This window comes from Callithrix jacchus, chromosome 9 (assembly GCF_049354715.1).
Source record: "Callithrix jacchus isolate 240 chromosome 9, calJac240_pri, whole genome shotgun sequence".
Classification (NCBI taxonomy): Eukaryota; Metazoa; Chordata; class Mammalia; order Primates; family Cebidae; genus Callithrix; species Callithrix jacchus.
The window spans coordinates 70635122-70659713 of NC_133510.1; the positions used below are offsets into that span (position 1 = coordinate 70635122).

Here is a 24592-nt window from a genome sequence, read left to right on the forward strand (position 1 = left end):
TTTGAGAGCAGCCTGGCCAATGTGGCGAAACCCTGTCCCTACTAAAAATACAAAAATCAGCCTGTGTGATGGCAGGTGCCTGTAATCCCAGCTACCCAGGAGGCTGAGGCAGGAGAATCACTTGAACCCAGGAGGCGTAGGTTGCAGTGAGCCGAGATTGTGCCATTGCACTCCAGCCTGGGCAACAAGAGCAAGACTGTCTCACACACACACAAAAAAAGACTATTTTAAAAAGTGAAGTCTGGCTGGGCGCGGTGTCTCACTCCTGTTATCCCAGCACTTTGGGAGGCCGAGGCGGGCGGATCACCTGAGATCAGGAGTTTGAGACCAGCCTGGCCAACATGGTGAAACCCCATCTCTACTAAAAATACAAAAATTAGCCGGGCTTGGTGGTGGACACCTGTAATCACAGCTACTTGGGAGGCTGAGTCAGGAGAATCGCTTAAACCCAGGAGGCAAGGGTAGCAGTCAGTGGAGATTACACCACTACACTCCAGCCTGGGCAACAGAGCAAGACTCTGTCTTAAAAAAAAAGTGAAGTATTTACACAAACATAAAGGGGTTACATGTGCTGTCCTTTTGAAAAGTTCCTTGATGAAAGGAGAAAGGAAATGGTAGCAACAGAGGAAAATATCAAGGATTTACCCAGTTCTTACAGGAAAACAGCCTTTTGCTCTTTTCAGCTAGCTTTTTTGTCGTTTGTTTGTTTTTTTGAGTTGGAGTTTCGCTGTTGTTACCCAGGCTGGAGTGCAATGGCGCGGTCTCGGCTCACTGCAACCTCTGCCTCCTGGGTTCAGGCAATTCTGCCTCAGCCTTCTGAGTAGCTGGGATTACAGGCACGCCACCATGCCCAGCTGATTTTTTTTTTTTTTTTTTTTTTTTTTTTGTATTTTTAGTAAAGATGGGGTTTCACCATGTTGACCAGGATGGTCTCGATCTCTTGACCTCTTGATCCACCCGCCTTGGCCTCCCAAAGTGCTGGGATTACAGGCGTGAGCCACCACTCCTGGCTCAGCTAGCTTTTCAAAGGACAGGGATAGGACAGCTCCCTGCCCTCTTTTGGATATTTGGATCTGTAACCTCCAGAAATTCAAGCTGAAGTAGTTGGAGGTGGGAGAGGAATGAGTAATGCCTCCCTTTGACAACTGCCTGGGTTGGGTCTGCCAGCCAGAAACTGCCAGGATAGCAGCAAGGAGACATAGAGGAAAGAGCAGACAGCAACCATGTTGGACTCAGGCAGTCATGGGTTTGAATCCTATCTCTGTCACCACCTAGCCTGATGACATTGGGCACATTATCCTGAGCACCCTGTGCCTTATCTGTAAAATGGAAACAATTATGCCGACTTTTCAGGGTGGTTTTAAGGATTAGAGACTAGCTCCTGACACAGTAGGTAATCGTAAATTGGTACTATTATGTGGCCCAACCCCTCGTTATGGGACAGAACGTCTAACGGATGGGTCAGAACCTGCGCCCTCCGGATCTTAGAGGATACAGAGGGCTCCCGCGGCCTCCTCCCTCACGGAGGTGGGGACAAGGTGGAGGAAGGGCTGCAGGAGGAGGAGCTCAAGCATCACGACCCGCCCTGTCCCGTCCAGTCTGGCCTGGGCGCCGCGGGAACGCTGTCCTAGCCGCCGCCACCCAAACAGCCTGTCCTGGTGCCCCGGCTCCCTGCCCGGAGCCCAGTCATGACCCTGCGCCCGTCACTCCTCCCTCTCCATATGCTGCTGCTGCTGCTGCTCAGTGCGGCGGTGTGCGGGACTGAGACTGGGTTCGAAACCGAAAGCCCCGTCCGGACCCTCCAAGTGGAGACCCTGGTGAGGAGATAGTCCCGGCCCTCAGCCCCGGTGGGCCGAGACTTGTTGGGTAATACTGGGGTCTCAACGAACCTGGGAGCCGGGAAGAGAGGAAGTGCGGGAACTGAGTTGGGAGTGGTGCCGGGTCTAGGGGCGAGAACGGGATCTTTGGAGGAGCATCCGTGACCCCTGTAGTCCAATCGTAGGTCGAGCCCCCCGAACCATGTGCGGAGCCAGCTGCTTTTGGAGACACGCTTCACATACACTACACGGTGAGGTGTCTCGGGGGTCGGGGCGAGGCCTGGGAGGGGGCGGCGCCCTGCTGAAACACGTCAGTTTTGGCTTGGACACGTGGCAAGAGGCTCGGGAGAAGAAACTCGGGGCTCTGGGGTCGTCGAGCACGTGGCGAGGGGAGAGGCGTTGCTCTTCCGTACCCCTCTTTCCCCTGGTTTTTTTTTGTTTTTTTTTTTTGCCAGTTCCTACCTGGCACTGAGAAGTGCAGGGTGGAGAGATCTCCGAGAAGCGCCAGCCCTCTGGGGCTTCCTGTTCCTTGCTGCCGTTAAGGGGAACGCTAGGCTGCCTGTCTAAGGGGGCTGCCGCCGCCCAGCGGTCCAGGTGTGTGTTGCGCGCCTGCTGGGAGGGAGGTGCTTGGTGTATGCTCTTGATACTCTCTCCCCCCAGGGCAGCTTGGTAGATGGACGTATTATTGACACCTCCCTGACCAGAGACCCTCTGGTTATAGAACTTGGCCAAAAGCAGGTGATTCCAGGTATGTGACCTGTGCCTCCCATTTCACCTCCTCAACACAAGCCCTTTCTTAGCCTCTTCAGCCTCAAAGCTGCCCTGGAAATCCCCCCTGGAATGAGTGTGACCCTAGGGCTCTACCACTTACCTCCTGAAGTTCAAACCTCACTTCAAATACTCCACTTGTTCCATACCCCATTGGAAGCTAGGGATTTAAGAAGTAGGGGAAAGGTCAATTGAGGATGGAGAAGACTTTGATCTTTATGTCATGGGATTTGGGGAAGGTGAATAGCTTCCAGTTCAGTTGTGTCTTCTTCCTCAAGGTCTGGAGCAGAGTCTTCTAGACATGTGTGTGGGGTGAGTATTTGCGCAAGGGTGGGCCTGGGTACCCCCTTTGCATGGGTAGAGGCTTTCTCTGCCATCCTTGCTCCTTAAGAAGCAGGAGAATGTGGGATAAAGGACCCTGCTTCCCACTGGACAGGTCTAGGTCAGTGGGACCCAAGGGCATCCAAAGCCTCTGTGCCTCTTGCACTGTTGCTTTTGTTGGAGGAGCTGAGGTACGTGGGGAGATGGACACCTTTGCTGGCCAGCCTGTCAGGTCGAAAAGTGTGTGTTCTGGGTGTGAAGATCCAGGGAGTTTTGCTGGAGGAGCTTCAGCTGAACTGAGGCTACTGGCCCACCCTTCCTGCCTCTGGCTGTGACTGACATTCCTTCCCTCAGAGAGAAGCGAAGGGCAATCATTCCTTCTCACTTGGCCTATGGAAAACGGGGATTTCCACCATCTGTCCCAGGTAATCTGACTAGGCCTCTGTCTCAGGTCATCAAAATACCCAGTCCCTAAGAGCTCTAAGGAGCTACATACTTTGAAGCTTGAGAAGGCCCAGACCAAGTTTGTTTAGACTGATAGGAATGGCTGGGGCCTTCATCTGCAGGGCCACTTCTTTTCCTCCTCATATCACCAACGGGGTCTAAAGACAACCTGATGAGGCCACCTGGTGTGGCCTCCAGCAGCCAGTAACTTGTTAGGGAAGAGAACTATTTGGGCCACATGGGTCTGCTGCCTGTGCCACTATGTTTCCCAGAACACTGGACTTCTTTCCTGCCCTTTTCCTACAACTCTATGCTGTGTCACCTGTGCAGCAACCCCCCTCCTTCCTTTCAGCCTCCATCAGGGAAGAGATAGTAAAAATAATCACAGTCGGGTGGCTCACGCCTATAATCCCAGTACTTTGGGAGGCCGAGGCGGGTGGATCACGAGGTCAAGAGATAAGACCATCCTTGTCAACAAGGTGAAACCCCGTCTCTACTAAAAATGCAAAAATTAGCTGGGCATGGTGGCGCCGCCTGTAGTCCCAGCTACTCAGGGCAGGAGAATTGCTTGAACTCAGGAGGCGGAGGTTGCAGTGAGCCGAGATCACACCATTGCACTCCAGCCTGGGTAACGAGCGAAACTCCATCTCAAAAAATAATAATAATAATAATCACAGTCAAGTAATTCAAAACAAAACAAAAAGCAACTTTTTTCTTTTTTTTAAGACAGGGTTTCACCATGTTGATCAGGCTGGTCTTGAACTCCCAACCTCAGGTAATCCGCCCGCCTTGGCCTCCAAAGTGCTTGGATTACAGGCCTGAGCCACCATGCCCGGCCAACTTTTTTCTTTTTTTTTAATTTTTTTTTGAGACAGAGTCTCGCTCTGTCGACAGGCTGGAGTGCAGTGGTGCCATCTTGGCTCATTGCAACCTCTGACTCCCTGGTTCAAGCGATTCTCTTGTCCCTCAGCCTCTCAAGTAGCTGGGATTACAGGCACGTGTGACCATGCCCAGCTAATTTTTGTATTTTAGTAGTCGGGGTTTCACCATGTTAGCCTGGATGGTCTTAATCTCCTGACCTCATGATCCGCTCTGCCTTGGCCTCCCAAAGTGCTGGCATGAGCCACCTCACCTGGCCACAAAAAGCAACTTTTTTAAAGCCAAGTCTCCCTCTTAATTGTAAAAGCCATCATAGGTCACTGCCGATGTTTATTTTTGAACAGTTGAGATGGACAGATTTCCCAAGATGCATATCTATCTTTTGCTTTCAGTTCTAACAAATGTTCTATTAGCTAAAATGTTTTGTACTCCACAGAGTATTGAGATCATAATTCTTGGCTGGGCATGGTGGCTCACGCCTGTAATACCAGCATTTTGGGAGGCTGAGGTGTGTGGATTATGTCGTCAAGAGTTTGAGACCAGCCTGGCCAACAGAGTGAAACCCTATCTCTAAAAAGAGAAAAAAAAAAAAAAAGAGAGAGAGAGAGATCGTAATCCTTTTTTTTTTTTTTTGATGTGTGTGATGGATTATAGAAATCGTAATTCTTAACCTAGTTCCAGCTTAGGGGAAGGCCTGGAAGGAGGGTAGAGGGACCAAGGAGAAACTTTTATCTAAAGCCCTATTACCTCCCCATCCCCAGTGCTGCCTATTTGCACGTCTTTTGCCCACTCAGTTCTGTTCCACCAGCCCCTTTACTTTTTTTTTTTTGAGACTGAGTCCCACTCTATTGCCAGGCTGGAGTGCAGTGGCGTGATCCTGGCTCATTGCAACTTCTGTTTTCCAGTTTCAAGCAATTCTCCCGCCTCAGCCTCCTGACTAGCTGGGACTACAGGCATGCACCACCATGCCTGGCTAATTTTTTTTCGTATTTTTGGTAGAGACAGTGTTTCAGCATGTTGGCTAGGATGGTCTCGATCTCTTGACCTTGTGATCCACCTGCCTCAGCCTCCCAAAGTGCTGGGATTACAGGCATGAGCCACCACACCCAGCCCCCTTTACTTCTTAAGCAGCATCCTCATCCTTCTTCCTCTTCGCCTCTTATGTTGAAACTCCTATTTCCTCATAGTGTGCTCATTGGTTGGTTGATTTTTAAGTCTAGTTTCAATCCATTTAATTACAGCCCTGTAAAGATTCTATCTGTGTGGTTTTTTGGAAATAGGATAAGTTAGTAGTTAGAGAGTTCTCCCACTTACAAATGGAAAAGAGCCTGTATATTTCATATTCACAGAAAGTTTTCCTGCATTCAAAGACTTGTCACTGGACCCAAGCCACATGTGTAGTTGGAGTCAACATGAGTATCACCAGACTGTGCTCATAATCCTTCTCTACCCTTGTCTAAGGAAATTCAACCCCACATTTAAATCTTGCCAGCTTGATAGTTGTTGGCTTTGCTGTGGCCTACCCTCCCTATTTTCATTCAGATTCAAGCCTTGGACAAAATGCATTGAGAGTCTAACCCTCTCCATCCCTCTGCCTCTCCAGCGGATGCAGTGGTGCAGTATGACGTGGAGCTGATAGCATTGATCCGAGCCAACTACTGGCTAAAGCTGGTGAAGGGCATTTTGCCTCTAGTAGGGATGGCCATGGTGCCAGCCCTCCTGGGCCTCATTGGGTATCACCTATACAGAAAGGCCAACAGACCAAAAGTCTCCAAAAAGAAGCTCAAGGAAGAGAAACGAAACAAGAGCAAAAAGAAATAATAAATAATACATTTTAAAAAAACTTCTTTGTATTCTTCATCTGATACTTTCTGAGACTGCCTTTGAAAGTGGGAATGAGGTAAAGGGCTGAGGAAAAAGGCATTCTGAGTTGCATCTTGCCTGGCCTGGGGGTGGTGGTTGTAGGCCCTGGATCACCTCTTCCCCTGGCCTCCCCTTGCTGTCCTGACTTTAAGGACCTGGTCTTGAGTCTTTCCATAGGATCTCTAGGTCCTTAAGGTATGGGTTTTGGCTCCCATGGTGCCCTGATTCTGAGGAACGATGCTTAATTGAGCAGTGAGCCTCCTGGTAGTTGCCTAGCTGTTCTCTCTATTCCCTGGGACCACAGTGTTCCTAGTGTCCTCAGAGTGGACTGCTCTGTCCAATATGCCAAAGATAGAAGGAGCTCATAAACTCCATGGAAATTTTTAATAGCAATGTCCCTACATCTCTCTCTCAAAAAAAAAAAAAAAATAGGAATTGAAAAGAGATTTTTTTTTTCCCCCTTAGATCACAGGGTGTGGAAGATCACGTGGGCTGCTTCAGTGATATTTTAAGTGGTTGGATGTTGTTTATCACCTGGATGGGCTATAGGTGTAGATGAGGGCTGGGGTAAGTTGCTTCGATGGTTGACTATGAAGAGTGGGTTGAGTTGGCTCAGCACTACGTCACTCACTGAGATGCCATCCAAGTACTGCTTCAGCATTCCCTGCAGCTTCCCATTGATATCTAGCAGCTGGGCTCGTCTGTGTTGGAGGCTCAGTTGCTCCAGTTTCACTTTGTTGTACCTTTTCCAGAAATTCTCCATCCCTATGTAATCCACGATCAACTGGAGTGGAGTTATAGGGAGAAAGTGTACATCAAGACCCATTAGCAAATGCTGCCCAATGCCCACCATCCCCAGCCTTTACCTTGGTGAGCTCCTCAGTAAGCTCTTCTAAATTCTCCTCAATCCCCTCCTGCTCCTTAGGAGTCAATACTGATGAATAAAAAGGCAGTACTTTTTCTTCCTCAGTTTCAAATTTCCTACATATTTCAGCAAGTTTAAGGATCTTTTCACCCTATTTGAAGCAGGAAGAGAGTTTATATTAAGAAGTAGGTTAGAGAGGGAAGCTAGTGGAATTGGTTCCCCTGTTTGAACCCAGGAAAGTTACTCATCCAAGTGGGAGACAACAGCAATAAATACATATAGCAAATAGAGGTTACCACGTAACACACTATTCCAAGTATTTTTTTTAATCATTCATTATTAATTTTTCTTTCTTTCTTTTTTTTTTTTTGGTCTCCCTATGTTGCCCAGGCTGGTCTCACTCTTGGGCTTGAGCAGTCCTCCCACCTTGGCCTCCCAAAGTGATGAGATTACAGCCATGAGCCACCACGCCTGGCCAATTCATTTCCATTTATAATGTAGACCGAGCACAGTGGCTCATGCCTGTAGTCCCAGCACTTTGGGAAGCCGAGATGGGTGGATCACTGAGGTCAGGAGTTTGAGACCATCCTAGCCAACATGGTGAAACCCTGGCTCCACTAAAAATAAAAATTAGCTGAGAGTGATAGTGCGCATCTGTAAAACAATCTACTCAGGAGGCTGAGGCAGGAGAATCACTTGAACTCGGGAGGCGGAGGTTGCAGTTAGCCGAGATCATGCCACTGCACTCCAGCCAGGGCAAAAGAGTGAGACTTTGTCTCAAAAAAAAAAAAAAATAGTAATTAACTGGGTGTAGTGGCACGCGCCTGTAATCCAGCTACTCTGGAGGCTGAGGCAGGAGAATCGCTTGAACCTGGGAGGTGGAGGTTGCTATGAGCTGAGATCGAACCATTGCACTCCAGCCCGCACAACAAGAATAAAACACTTTCGAAAAAAAACTAATTAGTTAAATACAATGTAAGAGGGAGCCTGACACAGTGGCTCATGCCTGCAATTCCAGCATTTTGGAAGGCCAGGGTGGGAGGCTGTGAGTTTGATACTAGCCTGGGCAACATGGTGAAACCCCCTCTCTACAAAAAATACAAAATTAGCCGTGAGTCAGGGAGGTGAGGTGGGAGGAATGCTTAAGCTCAGGAGGCAGAGGTTGCAGTGAGCCAAGATGGCACCACCACTCCATTCTGGGAGACAGAGTGAGACCTGTCTCACCAAAAAAAAAAAAAAAAAAAAAATACCAAGGGGCTCAGCAGAGTGGCTCACACCTCTAATCCCAGCACTTTGACAAGGCAAGAGGACTGCTAGATGCCAGGAGTCCTGGCATCCTGGGCAACATAGTGAGACCCTGTTTCTAGAAATATATACATTAATTAATTTAAGAGGTGAGGAAACATGGAATAAAAAAGGTATTCCACGTGTCCATTCAGGCAGGAAGCAGGAAGAAGCTTCCTCTATCCTTTCCAAATCCCTTTCACCTTGCAGGAGCCAGGTTCCTTGACTTTGTTCTGACAGCCCTCTCCCGTGTTACCTTATCAACAATCTTTCTCAGGGCCTTTAGGGTAGCATTACTTTCCAGGGTGAGTTTGACTAAGTTCTTCTGAGATGCTGCTCGCGCCTGAGTCCTTTGGGACTTAAGTTTTCGCAGTTGTATGAGCACCAATTCCTTGTCATTACGGATATACCGGTTCTCATTTTCACTCTCACGGCTATGTATCATGATCTTGCCTTTTGAAATAGTTATGGCATCCTAGAGGAACAAAGTAAATTAGAGGAAACACTTGACCAATTGAGGGTCTTCAGTGAGACAGGTAAAAGGGATGCTTGGGGACTGAAATCAGAGCATGTCATGTTTTCCCAACCAGTTATCAGTGTTGAGGCATAGAGGAAAGAAGGGGAAGAGGAACAGAGGATTAACAGAGCAGTTCAAGCAGTATTTCCAGGTGGCTACACTAACCTGTAGCTTCTGTATTTTTTTCATCTGTACTTCAATCTCTTTGGAGCTCTTCTCATCCTTCACCTGCAGGGTCTCAAAGGCAACCTTTAGATCCTCTGTGACATCAGTGTAATTCTTGAGTACATCCTGGAACTTTCTCCACAGATCTTCTACTGTGTTCTCCAGTTGCAGTCTTAGAAAGTGCTTCTCTTCTAAATTCTAGGAAGTGACCCCAAAATAGCAAATGTTTGGAATTACCCTATTAGTGCCCTTTCACTTCCACCAGCAACCTCACCCTCTTGAACTGTTTGTAGCATAGTTTAGTACAGAGGTCGCCAATGAAAATGCCTACAAAAGACCAGGCAGCTGACATAAATAAGTTTTGTGGGCTGGGTGGAGCCTGTGGTGAACTGGAGAGGAAGTACTCCATCTGGGAGGAGGAGGGGCAGTCACTGAGCTCTACGTGAGCCTTGCCATTTGGAAATGTGGCCCAGTGTTGCCAGATCTTTAAATTTTTCAAGGGAAGTTGAAAATTTAGATGTTTTTTTGAAATCTCCAATTTTTAAGTGTAGGATGCTTATTCAAAAACTTTTATAAAACACTGTGGGGTAAGTAAAAACAAAAACCCCCAATACCTAAACCTAGGTCTGGCTAGTGGACCTCCAGGACAGTGGAAAGGACTTTGGGTCAAGGGGCAGGAAACCTAGATTCTCCTTCTGGTTCTACCACAAACCAGCAGCATGACTTTGGCAGGTCATTTTACTTATCTTGACCTTACTTTCTTCATCGGCAAATCACAGGGGTGAAGCCAGATGATCTCCTTGGTGCTTTTTAGCTCTAAAATGCATTCCCTTGACATTTTAGAATGGTCTTCCCTCCTAACCAATTTTCACAAACTTACAAAAAGTAGTAGGGATACCTACAGTGGGAATAGATGTTTTACTGTGTTGGCTAAAGGTGCCTCTTCTACCTCTAGTAGCCTTGAGCATTTATTGTTCCTGTTTTTTTTTTTTTTTTTTTTTGAGACAGGGTCTTGCTCTGTCACTGAGGCTGGAGAGCAGTGTTGCTATCACAGTTCACTGCAGCCTCAATCTTCTGAGCTCAAGCAGTCCTCCTACCTCAGTCTCCCAAGTAGCTGGGACCACAGGTACACACTACCATGCCTGGCTATTTTCTTTTTTGTCTTTTGGTATAAATGGGGTCTCCCTATGTTGCCCAGCCTGGTCTTGAACTCCCAGTCTCAAGTGATCCTCCTGCCTCAGCCTCCCAAGGTGCTGGGATTACAGGTGTGAGGCCACTGTGCCCAGCCTCCTTGAGCATTTTTCTATCACCACCTTCCCTTTCTTGCCCATCTGCTCTCCCTCTGTACCATGTTTTTGAGATCATTCCACATGCTCTGGAACTCCAGCTTGCTTTCATACTCAGAATCCAAATAGTTCTGCTCCATGGCCATGAAGATATCTTGTAGGTAGCGAATCTCTTTCTCATGTTGGTCAATAATCGTCTTCCTATAAGAGACAAGACACTGTTCCTGCTCTAAGGGATACAGGATATGGACCAATAATGACAATTCAAAGCAGTATGTAATAAATCCATGTGAATGGTACAAACTCTTAGGTACTGATGGAGAACAGAGAGAGGGAAGGCTCTATTCTTTTCAGGGCTAGAAAGAATAAGGCTATTTTATTTTGATTTCTGAATGGGTAATACATTCATGTGATACAAAAAAAGTCCAAAAGATTACATTGAGAAGTTTCCTTCCCATCCCTGTTCCCTGTCAAATGGATAGGATTTTGATAGTTGAAAGTGGGTAGTTGGTAAAAGGAATTTGAGGAGTTACATTTAAAAAGAAGAAAAAAACAGTTATTAAAAAAAAGTAAAGCAATAAATTAGCCAAGCATGGTGGTATGCACTTATAGTCCCAGCTACTGGGGAGGCTGAGGCAGGAGAATCACTTGAACCCGGGAGGCAGAGGTTGCAGTGAGCTGAGATCGCACCACTGCACTCCAGCCTAGACTACAGAGCGACTCCATCTCGAAAAAACAAACAAACCAAAAAAATAAAACAATAAAGAAAAAAATAGTGAAAGAAAAAAAAAAAAAGAAGAAAGTGGGTGGTGAAGGCACACAAACAGGGGCCTGAGGTGGGTAAAGGTTTGTTTAAAAGGAACCAAGATATTCTCTGCTGGGGGTCCTGTGATAATCAACATGGGATGCTCCAAGATACTAGTCACTTGCTTACAGGCACCTCCTTGACATAGACTGGACCCTCCCCTGGATTCAATTCCCCATCTTCTCTTAGGCCCCCATACCTTTCTGTCTCAAACTCCTTGGTTAGGGCCTCTAGCTCCATGTTGTAACTTTCCTCCAGGAGACTGAGCCGGCGCCTCTGCAGGGCCAAGAGTTGGTCAACATTGTGCAAGTGGCTGCACAGGGCACGGGTGTACTGCTCCTCGGCTTCAGACAGGTCTTTAGCTAAAGACTAAGGTCAGAAAGAGAGAGTTATCATTCCAGCTGAATGGCATCTGTGTGAGAAAATAAAAATGTATTAGCTGGCAGTTTTTCCTTAGTTCCTAATGCCAATTCTTTGGCTTTAGGAGTGCTGTCTGTCCTCCTCACTCTTGTGTAAAGCAAGAGTGATGGCAAGGACTGGGCAAGGTGGCTCATGTCTGTAATCCCAATACTTTGGGAAGCAAAGGTGGAGGATCACTTGAGACTGGGAGGTCAAGACTAGCCTGGGCAAGATAGTGAGATCACCATCTCTACAACAACAACAACAAAAACCATAAAAATTAGCCAGGCTGTAGTACCAGCTACTCACAAGACCTGGGCAGGAGGATTGCTTGAGCCCAGGAGTTCAAGGTTGCAGTGAGCTGTGATCATACCACTGCACTCCAGCCTGGGTGATAGAACAAGACCCTGTCTCAAAAAAAAAAAAGTGGGAGGGGACTGGGCATGGTGGCTCATGCCTGTAAGCCCAGCACTTTGGGAGGCCAAGGCAGGCAGATCACAAGGTCAGGAGTTCAAGACCAGCCTGACCAACATGGTAAAACCCCATCTCTACTAAAAATACAAAAATTAGGTGTGGTGGTGCGTGCCTAAAATCTAGCTACTCAGGAGGCTGAGGCAGGAGAATCATTTGAACCCAGGAGGTGGAGGTTGCAGTGAGCTGGGATCGTGCCACTGCACTCCAGCCTGTGTGACAGAGTGAGCGTCTCAACAACAAAAAAAGTGACAGCAAGGAGCCCCCTGAAGCCAGCCAGTGTCCTGTGGACAACTAACATTTACAGTGATGGAGCTACCACTGAAAGACTGAAAGGAATCAGGGATTCTTGGAGAAATGGGTCTGAGACAGAATATAAGTTGAACCTGGGCATCTTTTTTTTTTTTTTTTTTGAGATGTTGTCTCACTCTGTCACTGGCCTGGAGTGCAATGGTGCGATCCCAGCTCACTGCAACCTCCACCTCCTGGGTTCAAGCGAGTCTCCTGCCTCAGCCTCCCGAGTAGCTGGGACTCCAGGTGTGCACCACCATGCCCAGCTAATTTTTGTATTTTTAGTAGAGACGGGGTTTCGTCATGTTGGTCAGGACAGTCTCAATCTATTGACCTCATGATCTGCTTGCCTCAGCCTCCCAAAGTGCTGGGATTACAGGCCTGAGCCACCACACCAGGCTAAACCTGGGGTTTCTTATACAAGATAGCAAAGAAACTATCACAGACCAAAAGGGGGCTGGGCACATTGGCTCACATCTGTAATCCCAGCATTTTGGGAGGCTAAGGTGGGCAGATCATGAGGTCAGGAGTTCAAGACCAGCCTGGCCAACATAGTGAAACCCCGTTTCTACTAAAAACACAAAAATTAGCTAGGTGTTATGGTGAGCTGAGATCATGCCACTGCTCTCCAGCCTGGGCAACAGAGTAAGACTGTCTCAAAAATAAACAAAGGGTCATGCCAGAAGGACCCAGGAACCAATATGAAGTGACTCACTGAGGCAGATTTTCCAAAGGAAAAGCACAGCAACATCTTGTATCCTACAATTCGCTGCTATGTGACCTTGCCACTCCCCTATCAAAAAATGGTGTCTCTTCTTCCAGCTCCTTGAATTTGGGCAGACCCTATTAATACATGGGTTAATAGAATACGGTGGAAGTGACACTATACCAGTACCAGGCATAACCTTTGGCTGGCCTGCCAGTTTCTGCTTCCTGCCCCTTAGAATGCTTATTCTTAGTTTGGTCCCTCCAGGATCCTAACAGTCATGCTGTGAGAAGCCGAATGCACATAAATTTTTTTTTTTTTTTTTTGAGGTGGAGTCTTGTTCTGTCTCCCAGGTGGAGTGCAGTGGCGATATCTCAGCTCACTGCAACCTCTGCTTTCTGGGTTCAGGAGATTCTCCTGCTTCAGCCTCCCAGAGTAGATTACAGGTGTGCACCACTACATCTGGCTAATTTTTGTATTTTTTAGTAGAGATGGGGTTTCACCATATTGGTCAGGCTGGTCCCGAACTCCTGACCTCATGATCCACCTGCCTCGGCCTCCCAAAGTGTTGGGATTACAGGTGTGAGCCACCACACCCAGCCCAAACATTTTTTTTAAATCAGTTATCACTGGAGGATACCAGACAACCAGTTTTTAAAAACTGGTAAATAATCAAGAAAGAGAACGAATCAAGCTTTTATCTTGCCTTTCCTATATAAACTATAGGTCTGAGTAATTGAATAGAAAATGAGAGGACGTATCTCTTTTCAGAAATAAGCTAATGAACAAAAAATGAGTGATACTATTAGAAAATTAGGCATGGTACAGTGGCTCACACCTGTAATTCCAGATCTTTGGGAGGCCGAGGCAGGAGGATCATTTGAAGCCAGGGTTTGAGGCTAAGAGTTTGAGACTAACCTGGGCAACAGAGTAAGGCCCCCATCTCTATTTCCTTTTCTTTCTTTTTTTTTCCTTACTGGATCATGCATCCAGACTCCATTTCTGGTTTTCTTTTTGTCTTTTTTTTTAAGGTGTGCACTTTATTCAGCTGGACTCAAGTCAGTGAACAAATAAGCCCTGGCACTCCACCCACTCCCAGGGAGACCAAAAGCCTTCATCCATCTCAGGTTGAGGGACAAAAAAGGGTAGCCACAGAGGCTAAAATCTTTCAAAATAAAATAAAATTTAAAAAGTATTAAGGCAAAATTTAAAAAATTTTCATTATATAGTTTACAACAAAAGCAATGCTGTTACCTCCCCTGTGTGGACTCGGGAGAGGACTGGGCCATTCTCCTTAGAGAGAAATGGGGTGGCTTCTGGGAGGGCAAGGGACTTCCTGTAACAATGCATCTCACGATATTTGGAATGACTTAAAAAAAAACAATGTACACAATCAGGTCCTCGGCCACATTGTAGAACTTTGGGGAATGCTCGCTCTAACCAACTGCTGTCACCTTCACCGTTCCAGTTTTTAAATCCTGAGTCAAGCCAAAAAAACAAAACAAAATGAAACAAATAAAGCCATGCCAATCTTATCTTGTCTTCTGCGCAAGTTAGGTTTTGTCAAGAAAGGGTGTAACACATCTAAGTCACACTCCGCCTAGAAGCATTTGCGGTGGACAATGGAGGGGCCGGACTCGTCGTACTCCTGCTTGCTGATCCACATCTGCTGGAAGGTGGACGGCAAGGCCAGGATGGAGCCACTGATCCACACGGAGTACCTGCGCTCGGGAGGAGCAATGATCTTGATCCTCATCGTGCTGGGTGCCAGGGCGGTGATCTCCTGCATCCTGTCAGCGATGCTAGGATACACGGTAGTACCGCCGGACAGCACTGTATTGGCATACAGGTCTTTGCAGATGTCCACATCATATTTCATGATGGAGTTAAAGGTAGTTTCATGGATGCCACAAGATTCCATGCCCAGGAAAGAAGGCTGGAAGAGCACCTCAGGGCAGCGGAACCGCTCATTGCCGATGGTGATGACCTGATCATTGGGCAGCTCATAGCTCTTCTCCAGGGAGGAGCTGGAGGCTTTCGTGGCCATCTCCTGCTCCAAGTCCAGGGCTACATAGCACAGCTTCTCCTTGATGTCACGCACGATTTCCCACTCAGCCGTGATGGTGAAGCTGTAGCCGCGCTCAGTGAGGATCTTCATGAGGTAGTCAGTCAGGTCCTGGCCAGCCAGGTCCAGATGCAGGATGGTGTGATAGATGGGCAGAGTATGGGTGACCCCATCACCGGAGTCCATCACGATGCCAGTGGTACAGCCAGAGGTGTACAAGGAAAGCACGGCCTGGGTGGCCACATACATGGCTGGGGTGTTGAAGGTCTCAAACATAATCTGGGTCATCTTCTCACGGTTGGCCTTGGGGTTCAGGGGGGCCTCAGTGAGCAGCACGGGGTGCTCCTCAGGAGCCACACGCAGCTTGTAGAAAGTGTGGTGCCAGATCTTCTCCATGTCATCCCAGTTGGTGACAATGCTGTGCTCGATGGGGTACTTGAGGGTCAGGATGCCTCTCTTGCTCTGGGCCTCATCACCCACGTAGGAGTCCTTCTGACCCATGCCCACCATCACGCCCTGGTGCCTGGGGTGCCCCACGATGGAGGGGAAGACGGCCCGAGAGCATCGTCACCCGCAAAGCTGGCCTTGCACATGCCAGAGCCATTGTCGACAACAAGTGCAGTGTTACCATCATTCATGGTGAGCTGGCGGCGGGTGTGGATGGGCAACGGAACCAAAAGGGTGAGGTTCTGTGCTCGTGGGGCAGATGCAGTCTTGGCAGTCTGTCTTTTTTTTTTTTTTTTTTTTAAGGTGAGGGGAGAGGAAGGTAGGGGATGGGCTTTTTTGTCTTTTGAGTCAAGGTCTTGCTCTGTCACCCAGGCTGAGGTCAAATGGCACCATCGCAGCTCACTGCAGCCTCAACCTCCCAGGTTCAATTGATCTTCCACCTCAGCCTCCCAAATAGTTGGGACTACAGGCACACACCACCACGCCCCGCTAATGTTCAAGTTTTTTTGTAGGGGTTTCACCATGTTGCCCTGGCTGGTCTCAACCTTCTGGGCTCAAACGGTCTGCCAGCCTCAGCCTCCCAAAGTGTTGGGATTACAAGCATGAACCACTGTGCCTGGTCACATCTCTACTTCTAAAATAAAATGTAAATATTTTAAAAATAAGTATTTTTGTATCTCCCAATGATTTAATGGATCAACAGCTGCTAACATCACAAAAAGAGAGCTAGACAATATGTGCCTCTTGATAGAATACAGTATCTCTAAGAATCTAAATCCAATTACCAAAATACAGGAAATACAGAGGACAAAGTAATGTGTTAAACTACAATACAGATTACTATGCAGTTGTAAAATAAGAAGCTCTTTATGGGAAAATATGGAACAATCTCATATATGTATATATGAGCATGATCTCAGCTCACTGCAACCTCTGCCTCCCACGCTCAGGTGATCCTCCTACCTCAGCCTTCCCAGTAGCTGGGACGATAGGCACTTGCCACCACACCTGTCTAATTTTTGGATTCTTAGTAGAGACAGGGTTTTACCATGTTGCCCAGGCCAGTCTCTAGCTCCTAGGCTCAAGTGATCTGCTTGCCTTGGCCTCTCAAAGTGCTGGGATTTCAGGGATGAGCCACCGTGCTCAGCCTCCAAGATATATTATTAAGTGAGAAAAGCGAGGGGGCAGAATAGTATATAATACAATCATTTATGTAAAAAAGAAAAAAGATTTCCTTATGAAACTAGCATTATTGGAAGGAACACTGGGTACCTGGAAGGCACTGGTGGGAAGGAACTTTTCTCTATATAACCTTTATTGCTTTTGAATTTTGAATAACGTGAATGTATTACCTTCAAAAAAGTGAAACAAGATTAAACAGAGGCCAGGCGTGTTGGCTCATGCCTGTAATTCAGGCATTTTGGAGGCCAAGGCGGGCGGATCACCTGAGCTCAGGAGTTCAAGACCAGCCCAACCAACATGGTGAAACCCCATCTTAAAAAAAGATTAAACAGAAAAGCATTTACAGAATTGCCCACCTGATCCAGGCACCTTAAGTCTGCTCACTGTAAACTGCCATGACCTCTACACAGAGATAGCTTTTACCTTGTATGTTTACAATGAAAAAAGGATCCTATGAAATAGGTTCTGATGCCGGGCACGGTGGCTCACGCCTGAATCCCAGCACTTTGGGAGGCCGAGGCGGGTGGATCACAAGGTCAAGAGATCAAGACCATCCTGGTCAACGTGGTGAAACCCCGTCTCTATTAAAAGTACAAAAAATTAGCTGGGCTTGGTGGTGCATGCCTGTAATCCCAGCTACTCAGGAGGCTGAGGCAGGAGAATTGCCTGAACCCAGGAGGCGGAGGCTGCGGTGAGCTGAGATTGCACCATTGCACTCCAGCCTGGGTGACAAGAGCGAAACTCCGTCTCAAAGAAAAAAAAAAAAAAGAAATCAGTTCTGATCATGGAAGACCGTTCACTCACTGAACAAATTATTATAATTTTTTGAGACGGAGTCTCACTCTGTTGCCCAGGCTGTGGGGTGATCTTGGCTCACTGCAACCTCTGCCTCCCGGGTTCAAACGATTCTTCTGCCTCAGTCTCCTGAGTAGTGCATGCCACCACATCAGGCTAATTTTTGTATTTTTAGTAGAGATGGGATTTCACCATATTGGCCAAGCTGATCTAAAACTCCTGACCTGGTGATCCACCTTCCTCAGCCCCCCAAAGTGCTAGGATTATAGGCTTCAGCCACTGTACCTGGCCAACAAATGTTTACCTAACCCCTGCTATGTACCAGTCCTGTGCTGACTGTTGAGGACTCAGAGACGAAAAGATATGCCCACTGCTCCCAAAGGAGCTTACAGTCTAGTAGGAAGAGTTACATAAATAGAAAACTACCACATAACATGGAAATTGCTATAAACTTGATGATTTATTGAGTAACAATGAGATATAAAGGATTGAGTGCCTGCATCTGACTAAACACTGGGAAGGGCTTCACCAAAGAGATGTCATCTGTATCAACTCTTGAAAGGGGGAATGAAAGTTTGCCCGGATGGTTGGGCATGTGGTTCATTCCTGTAATCCCAACACTGGGAGGCTGAGGCAGGCAGATCACCTGAGATCAGGAGTTAGAGACCAACCTGGCCAACATGGCGAAACGCCATCTCTACTAAAATACAAAAATTAACTGTCATGGTGGCATGCCTCTAGTTGCAGCTATTCAGGAGGCTGAGGCAGGAGGATCACTTGAACCTGGGAGGTGGAGGATGCAGAGAACGGAGATCACACCACTGCACTCCAGCCTGGGCAACAGAATGAGACTGTCTCAAAAAACAAACAAAAAAACGGACTGGGTGCAGTGGCTCACGGCTGTAAACCAGCACTTTTGGGACGCTGAGGTGGGCAAATTACTTGAGGTCAGGAGTTCAAGACCAGCCTGGCCAACATGGTGAAACCCCATCTCTACTAAAAGTACAAAAATTAGCCATGCATATTGGTGCATGCCTGTAATCCCAGCTACTCAGGAGGCTGAGGCAGGGGAATCTCTTGAACCCAAGAGGCATAGGTCACAGCGAGCCAAGATTGCACCACTGCACTCCAGCCTGGGAGACAGAATGAGACTCCATCTCAAAAAAATAAATAAAAATAATAAAAAAGAAAGTTTGCCAGGACAACTGGAGAAGAAATGGAGATGAGAATTCCAGATACGGATAATAGGATGTACAAAGGCACACATAAGAAACAAGGCTGGCTATATGAAAAGTACAGGTAGGAACCAGATCTTGAAGGCTTTGATGTTCTTACTATGGAGTTCGGATTTTTTCCTGTAGATAGAGGAACCAATAAGTATTTAAGCAGTTGAGTAACACGATTAGATTTCTGCTTTAGAAAGATAATCCTGATACTCACGCCTATAATCCCAGCACTGGGAGGCCAAGGTGGGCAGATCACCTGAAACCAGGAGTTTGAGACCAGCCTGGCTAATGTGGCAAGACCCCATCTCTACTAAAAATGCAGAAATCAGCCAGACTCAGTGGCAGACTCCTGTAATCCCAGCTATTCAGGAGGCTGAGGCAGGAGAATCATTTGAACCCAGGAGGTAGAGGTTGCAGTAAGCCAAGATTGTGCCACTGCATTCCCCACCTGGGTGACAGAGTGAGACTCTGACTCAAAAAAAAGAAAGAAAGAAAGATAATCCTAGTAGTTTTGTAGAGAATCTAGAGGCAGGTTTAGTGTGAAAGGTGGAAAACAGAAAACTACTATTAATAGTTTAGGTTAGAGATGATGCCCAGGTCTCAACTACAGCAGGACAGTGGAAGAGGGCAGCAGGGTATAGCTTTGAAAACTACTTTAAAGTAGATGACTTGTACAACTCTTAGTAAGAGAGGTCAGGGATACATGCAAAATCTAGGATGGACTGGGCCTAGTGGCTCATGCCTGTAATCCTAGCACTTTGGGAGGCCAAAGTGGGAGGACTGCTTGAGGCCAGGATTTCAAGACCAGCATGGGCAACATCGCGAAACTGCATCTCTACAAAAAAATTTGTTAGGTGAGGTGGTGTGCACCTGTGGTCCTAGCTACTCCAGAGGGTGTGAGGTGGGAGGATCAGCCTGGCCAACACAGTGAGACCTTGTCTCTACTAAAAATTTAAAAATAATTTTAAAATTTAGCCAGTAGTAGTGAGAGCCTATAGTCCCAACTACTCAGGTGGGAGGATCACTTGAGCCAAGGAGCTTGAGTGTAGTGAGCTATGATTGTGCTACTGCACTTCAACATGGACAACAAAGAGAGACTCTGTCTCAAAATACAATACAATACGATAAAATAAAGCCAGGGTAATAAGTAAGATTGTCTGGCCCTTGAACACTGGTTAAAGGGTGAGATGGCCAGACTCAGAAATCTGGGGAATGCCAAAGTGCAGAGGATGGAGAGAGCAAGATAAACTCACTGGGGCCAGGCACCGTGGCTTACGCCTGTAATCCTAGCACTTTGGGAGGCCAAGGTGGGTGGATCACCTGAAGTCAGGAGTTCAAGACCAGCCTGCCCATCATGGTGAAACCCCGTCTTAAAAAAGAAAAAAGAAAAAGATAAACTCACTGGAGTGAATGGTTTATGTCCCAGAAGTAGGAAAAATGACAGAATGGTGTCATGCAAGCCAAAGGAGAGCTTCAAGATCCAGGGCATGACCAAGAATGTCAGTGTCATAGAGAGGTCAGGTTACATAAAGACTAAATGATGAAAAGTAGCCACAATTCTGAACTGGCGGCCTTTACCTGAGCAGTTTCCTAGAGGGGGTAGAAATCAGAAGCTGCGGGATACAGGATAAAAGGGAAGCAAACAAGTAGAGATAGTGAGTGAGGATCACTAACATTTGCACATTTAATATGTGCAGTCTTATTCAGAAATGACCCTGAAGGTGGTTAATATTAACAGTGTGTGATTTACCTAAGCAAGGACTGTTATCATAAGCTGCATGGCTGCGTGTAGGAAAAAGTTAATTGTCTCATGGGTGAACCTGGTCAACTACTCAGCTTCCCTTAACCCATTCATGCTGGAGGTTGCAAATTTTTTGTGTCAATAATCATACCTTGGTGATGACCTTGACCAGTACGATATACATAACTCCCACAACCTTAGGGTTTAATAATGGAGCACTAGGCAATGAACACTGCTGTTCTCATCAAGTGTTTGATAACTTCCAGTAGGTGTCTGAAAAAGCCTCTTAAAAATCTGTAAGGCATAGGCCAGGCATGGTGGCTCACACCTGTAATCCCCACTTTGGGAGGCTGAGGCAGGTGGATCACCTGAGGTCAGGAATTCCAGACCAGCCTGGCCAACATGGTGAAACGCTGTCTCTACTAAAAATACAAAAATTAGGTCAGCAATGCCAAGGCGCTTCTGCATCTTTGAGCTGAGCATTCTTGAGGTCATCTGAACCTTCTGACTGAGAAAAGACGGTCAACGTCTTGAAAGGAGTGCTTATAGAATGTGATCCTGCCATGAAGCAGTTTCTTCTGTATTTAGATGAGTCCAATGCCCTGGGGAAGAAGTTCATCATTCAAGACATTGATGACACTCACATCATTGTAATAGCAGAATTGGTTAATGTCCTCCAGAAGCAAGTGGGTGAATTAATGGACCAAAAATGCTTGATTTTCAGCCTTGAGGGAAAAGAAAAAAGGACCAAAAATGCTTTTTTCCTTACCCAGAAATGAAAATACTTAATATGGACGATTTAGGAATTATAAGCAGCAAATGTGAAAGACTTGCCACTCAATCCCTTAGGTGACTGATTAGACATAGAGGGTTGTTTTAGGAGCATGCCACAGGAAAGACCAAGGGATCGTTTATTCAGGAAAAAAACCTGAACTGATTGTGTTATACCACAGAATTTAAAAAAGAATTCTATTTCTATTTAATTTTAACAAAAATTGGCTGGGCTTGGTGGAGCACATCTGTAATCCCAGCTACTCGGGAGGCTGAGGCAGGAGAATCACCTGAACCTGGGAGGCAGAGGTAGGAGTAAGCCGAGATTGCGCCACTGCATGCCAGCCTGGGTGACATGAGTAAAACTCCTTCTCAGTGGCTGGGTGTGGTAGCTCATGCCTGTAATCCCAGCACTTTGGGAGGCCAAGGTGGGCAGATCACCTGGGGTCGGGAGTTCAAGACCAGTCTGACCAACATGAAGAAACCCAATCTCAACTAAAAATACAAAATCAGCTCAGCATGGTGGCGCATGCCTGTAATCTCAGCTACTTGGGAGGCTGAGGCAGGAGAACTGCTTGAAACCGGGAGGTGGAGGTTGCGGTGAGCCGAGATCACGCCATTGCACTCCAGCTTGGGCAACAAGATCAAAACTCCATTTCAAAAAGAAAAGAAAAGAAACTCCACCTCAAAAAAAAAAAAAAAATCCATTAAGGTATAACTGATGGCGTTTGGACTTCTAATGAATGACGGTTATTGCAAATTTGAGGACTTTTTGTTTTTTTTGAGATAGAGTCTTGCTCTGTCACCCATGCTGGAGTGCAGTGGTGCGATGTCAGCTCACTGCAACCTCCGCCTCCTGGGTTCAAGTGATTTTCCTGCCTCAGCCTCCCGAGTAGCTGGGACTACAGGCATGTGCCACCATGCCTGACTAATTTTTGTATTTTTAGTAGAGATGGGGTTTCATCTTGTTGGCCAGGATGATCTCAATCTCTTGACCTCGTGATCTGCCTGCTTCGGCCTCCTAAAGTGATGGTATTACAGGCATGTGCCACCGCATCTGGCCTTAGGACTCTTTTTTTTGAGATGGAGTTTCACTCGTTACCCAGGCTGGAGTGCAATGGCGCGATCTCGGCTCACTGCAACCTCCACCTCCTGGGTTCGGGCAATTCTCCTGCCTCAGCTTCCTGAGTAGCTGGGATTACAGGCACGCGCCGCCATGCCCAGCTAATTTTTTGTATTTTTTTTAGTAGAGATGGGGATTCACCATGTTGACCAGGATGGTCTTGATCCACCCGCCTCGGCCTCCCAAAGTGCTGGGATTACAGGCTTTAGCCACCGCGCCTGGCCTAGGACTCTTAATATATATTTCTTGAAGCTGCCAAGGGTCTGCTGAACTTTTTCTCCTAGGGTTTAGGCTGTGAAAGAGAAATATATGTTTTCTACAGGGGGAATACTACATCGGCAATGTACATTTTGCTGTTACTGTGGGCTTTGTTTTGTTTAAAATGGAAAATACTCTGGTTAGGCCCAGTAGCTTACACCTGTAATCCCAGCACTTGGGGAAGCTGAGGCAGGTGGATCACAAGGTCAGGAGATGGAGACCATCCTGGCTAGCACAGTGAAACTCTGTCTCTACTAAAAATACAGAAATTAGCTGGGTGTGGTGGTGCACACCTGTAGTCCCAGCTACTCGAGAGGCGGGGGCAGGAGAATCACTTGAACCTGGGATGCAGAGGTTGCAGTGAGCTAAGATCGTGCCACTGCACTCCAGCCTGGCGACCGAGTGAGACTGCATCTCAAAATAAATAAATAAATGAAATGAAATGAAATGGAAAATACTAAAGAGAAGGCAGCAAATGGAAGCAGAATGTTAAAAGATGAAAGATAGAGTACAGAAAATCCCTTAGAAGAAAAGATAGGATTGAATCAAGAACTCAAGAACTGCCCAAGAGCAAAAGGATGGCTGATTGAACTGCTTAGAAATCCAGAACTGCTCTTGCCCATGGAGATCTTCTCAATATTATCCAGGGCCACTGAAGTTTAATCAAGAGGCCAAACGATTTGGTTGAATGGAGCACTAGAGTGGAGGTCAAGAAACACATGCTGGAGTCCTGGATCTCTCACTGGCTAGCTGTGTGACCTTGGGCAAGACAGTTCCCCTCTGGAACTGAGCCTTCTGACATTGAAATGAAGGTGTGGGACTCATTTCAAGTCACTGGGTAATGTCTACTGTGACTTACAACTCTACTATTGGATAGTACTGATTTCAGGCAGTAGATGACCAAGGAGAGTGGCTCCTCTAAGGGAGGGAGAGGGATGAAAGAAAGCCTAATATTCTATGTTTTATTTCTGTGTTATTACCAATAGCCTGGCTTTCTCACAGCCTGTGTCTTGTGAGGGGTTTAAGATGGATTACTTAATTCACTAGACTCATTCCATTAAGAAAAGAGGTCAGGAAGCCATACTCGAGGTTTCCTTGGAAACAGTGCCTACCTTGATGACATTGTCCTTACAGTCCACCACTCGTTCAAATGTTTGGCTGAGGATCTCAATGTCCTTAAGAAGCTCTCTGGTCTTGACTTCCCGAAGGACGGTTCTCCACTGTGTGTTAATCTTATTAAGGTTCAGAGCACTGTTGTGTTCCTCCTTGGCTAGCTTGTCCTGTGTAAAGGAATAAATATACCTCCAGGAAGTCAGGGCCTTTCAATACAACAAACAAGATCACTCTTAATTTGTCAGATGACACCTTACCCTTTTTCCATGGGAACGGCTTGATGGAATTTAGGGAGGGCAAGGGTAAATTTCCTTCAGGGTGGGAGCATCATAGTAGAATGTTGTTTGTAATGCCCTATCTCCAAGGAGAGTATCAGCCTTCCAGACAGCTGGGACAGCTGACAGGACCTACTATCCTAGTTCTGGGATTCAATAGAGGCTGCCAAGCTGTAAACTACGCACCCCCTCCATGCTTTGCAGAGAACACTCCCGCCTCCCAAACAATGTTGCCTGAAATCTATGTATATCTGGGTCTCAGGATTTCCGGAGGGGAGGTCGGGATGAAATGAGGTTTCCTCAGTGACAGGGTCAGCGCAAGGGGAGGATGGGGTTGGGCAGGACATAATGCAAAAGGCGATCACCTTCAAGAACTGGCTGAGGAGCCTCTCCTTCTTTTTGGCCATCTCCTCTTCTGCCAGCAACTTCTGCTGAAACAGAAGCAGCTGCTCCTCCTCGGACAGGGGCGTCTTGGCCTTCTTTTCTTTCTTAGGCATAGCGGGGCAGGTGATTGGATCCGGGAAAGAAGCCTCGGCCTGCCTCGGCCTGCGTTACAGAGCGTAGAAGAAAAATGTCCCTAGAAAGGGGCTTTCCAGAACTGCCCCTGGTTGTGGGAGGTTGTGGAACCAGACACTTCAGCCCTCGAACAAGAGGGCCCGGCTATCTATGAGGCTGCGCGCTCCAGCGGAAAGAGGCGTCTAGTCTCCTAGCAACG

General features: G+C 47.0%; 2 protein-coding genes and 1 pseudogene across 10 annotated transcripts; 1 reads left to right on the forward strand and 2 right to left on the reverse strand.

Moving 5' to 3' along the window:
- The first annotated feature begins 1596 nt into the window (after positions 1-1596).
- FKBP11 (FKBP prolyl isomerase 11) lies at positions 1597-6072 on the forward strand. 7 transcript variants are annotated; one of them, XM_009003708.4, is made up of 7 exons: positions 1597-1817; positions 2003-2068; positions 2478-2565; positions 2864-2897; positions 3022-3097; positions 3261-3331; positions 5579-6072. In XM_009003708.4, exons 1-7 carry the CDS (start codon positions 1689-1691, stop codon positions 5628-5630), a joined length of 516 nt encoding a protein of 171 aa, XP_009001956.2. In that variant the 5' UTR covers positions 1597-1688; the 3' UTR covers positions 5631-6072. The 7 variants fall into 7 exon arrangements, with proteins under 7 accessions (XP_009001956.2, XP_009001954.2, XP_009001957.2 ...); XM_009003706.5 differs by having other exon boundaries at positions 5772-6072; XM_009003709.5 differs by having other exon boundaries at positions 5833-6072.
- DRC2 (dynein regulatory complex subunit 2) lies at positions 6060-24577 on the reverse strand. 2 transcript variants are annotated; one of them, XM_002752419.6, is made up of 8 exons: positions 24243-24577; positions 23602-23769; positions 11214-11383; positions 10272-10410; positions 8924-9121; positions 8498-8716; positions 6959-7108; positions 6060-6876 (listed from the first exon to the last, which is right to left on the reverse strand). In XM_002752419.6, the coding sequence occupies exons 1-8, from the start codon at positions 24372-24374 to the stop codon at positions 6601-6603; spliced, it is 1452 nt and encodes a 483-aa protein (XP_002752465.1). In that variant the 5' UTR covers positions 24375-24577; the 3' UTR covers positions 6060-6600. The 2 variants fall into 2 exon arrangements, with proteins under 2 accessions (XP_002752465.1, XP_017831514.1); XM_017976025.4 differs by lacking the exon at positions 6959-7108.
- LOC144577629 (actin, cytoplasmic 1 pseudogene) lies at positions 13890-15803 on the reverse strand (annotated as a pseudogene). The gene has a single exon (XR_013521912.1). The product of XR_013521912.1 is annotated as an actin, cytoplasmic 1 pseudogene (transcript).
- Positions 24578-24592: the final 15 nt, after the last annotated feature.

Bases quoted from the DNA above. Each gene is read 5' to 3' on its own strand.
- FKBP11 (XM_078336820.1), top strand. From the start codon at position 1,689: ATGACCCTGCGCCCGTCACTCCTCCCTCTCCATATGCTGCTGCTGCTG. The intron at 2,566-2,863 runs GTATGTGACCTG...TTCTTCCTCAAG, and splicing joins CCAAAAGCAGGTGATTCCAG to GTCTGGAGCAGAGTCTTCTA. The intron at 2,898-3,260 runs GTGAGTATTTGC...TCCTTCCCTCAG, and splicing joins CTTCTAGACATGTGTGTGGG to AGAGAAGCGAAGGGCAATCA.
- DRC2 (XM_002752419.6), bottom strand. From the start codon at position 24,374: ATGCCTAAGAAAGAAAAGAAGGCCAAGACGCCCCTGTCCGAGGAGGAG. The intron at 23,770-24,242 runs GTGATCGCCTTT...TCCTTTACACAG, and splicing joins TCCTCAGCCAGTTCTTGAAG to GACAAGCTAGCCAAGGAGGA. The intron at 10,411-11,213 runs GTATGGGGGCCT...TGTCTCTTATAG, and splicing joins AAGGAGTTTGAGACAGAAAG to GAAGACGATTATTGACCAAC.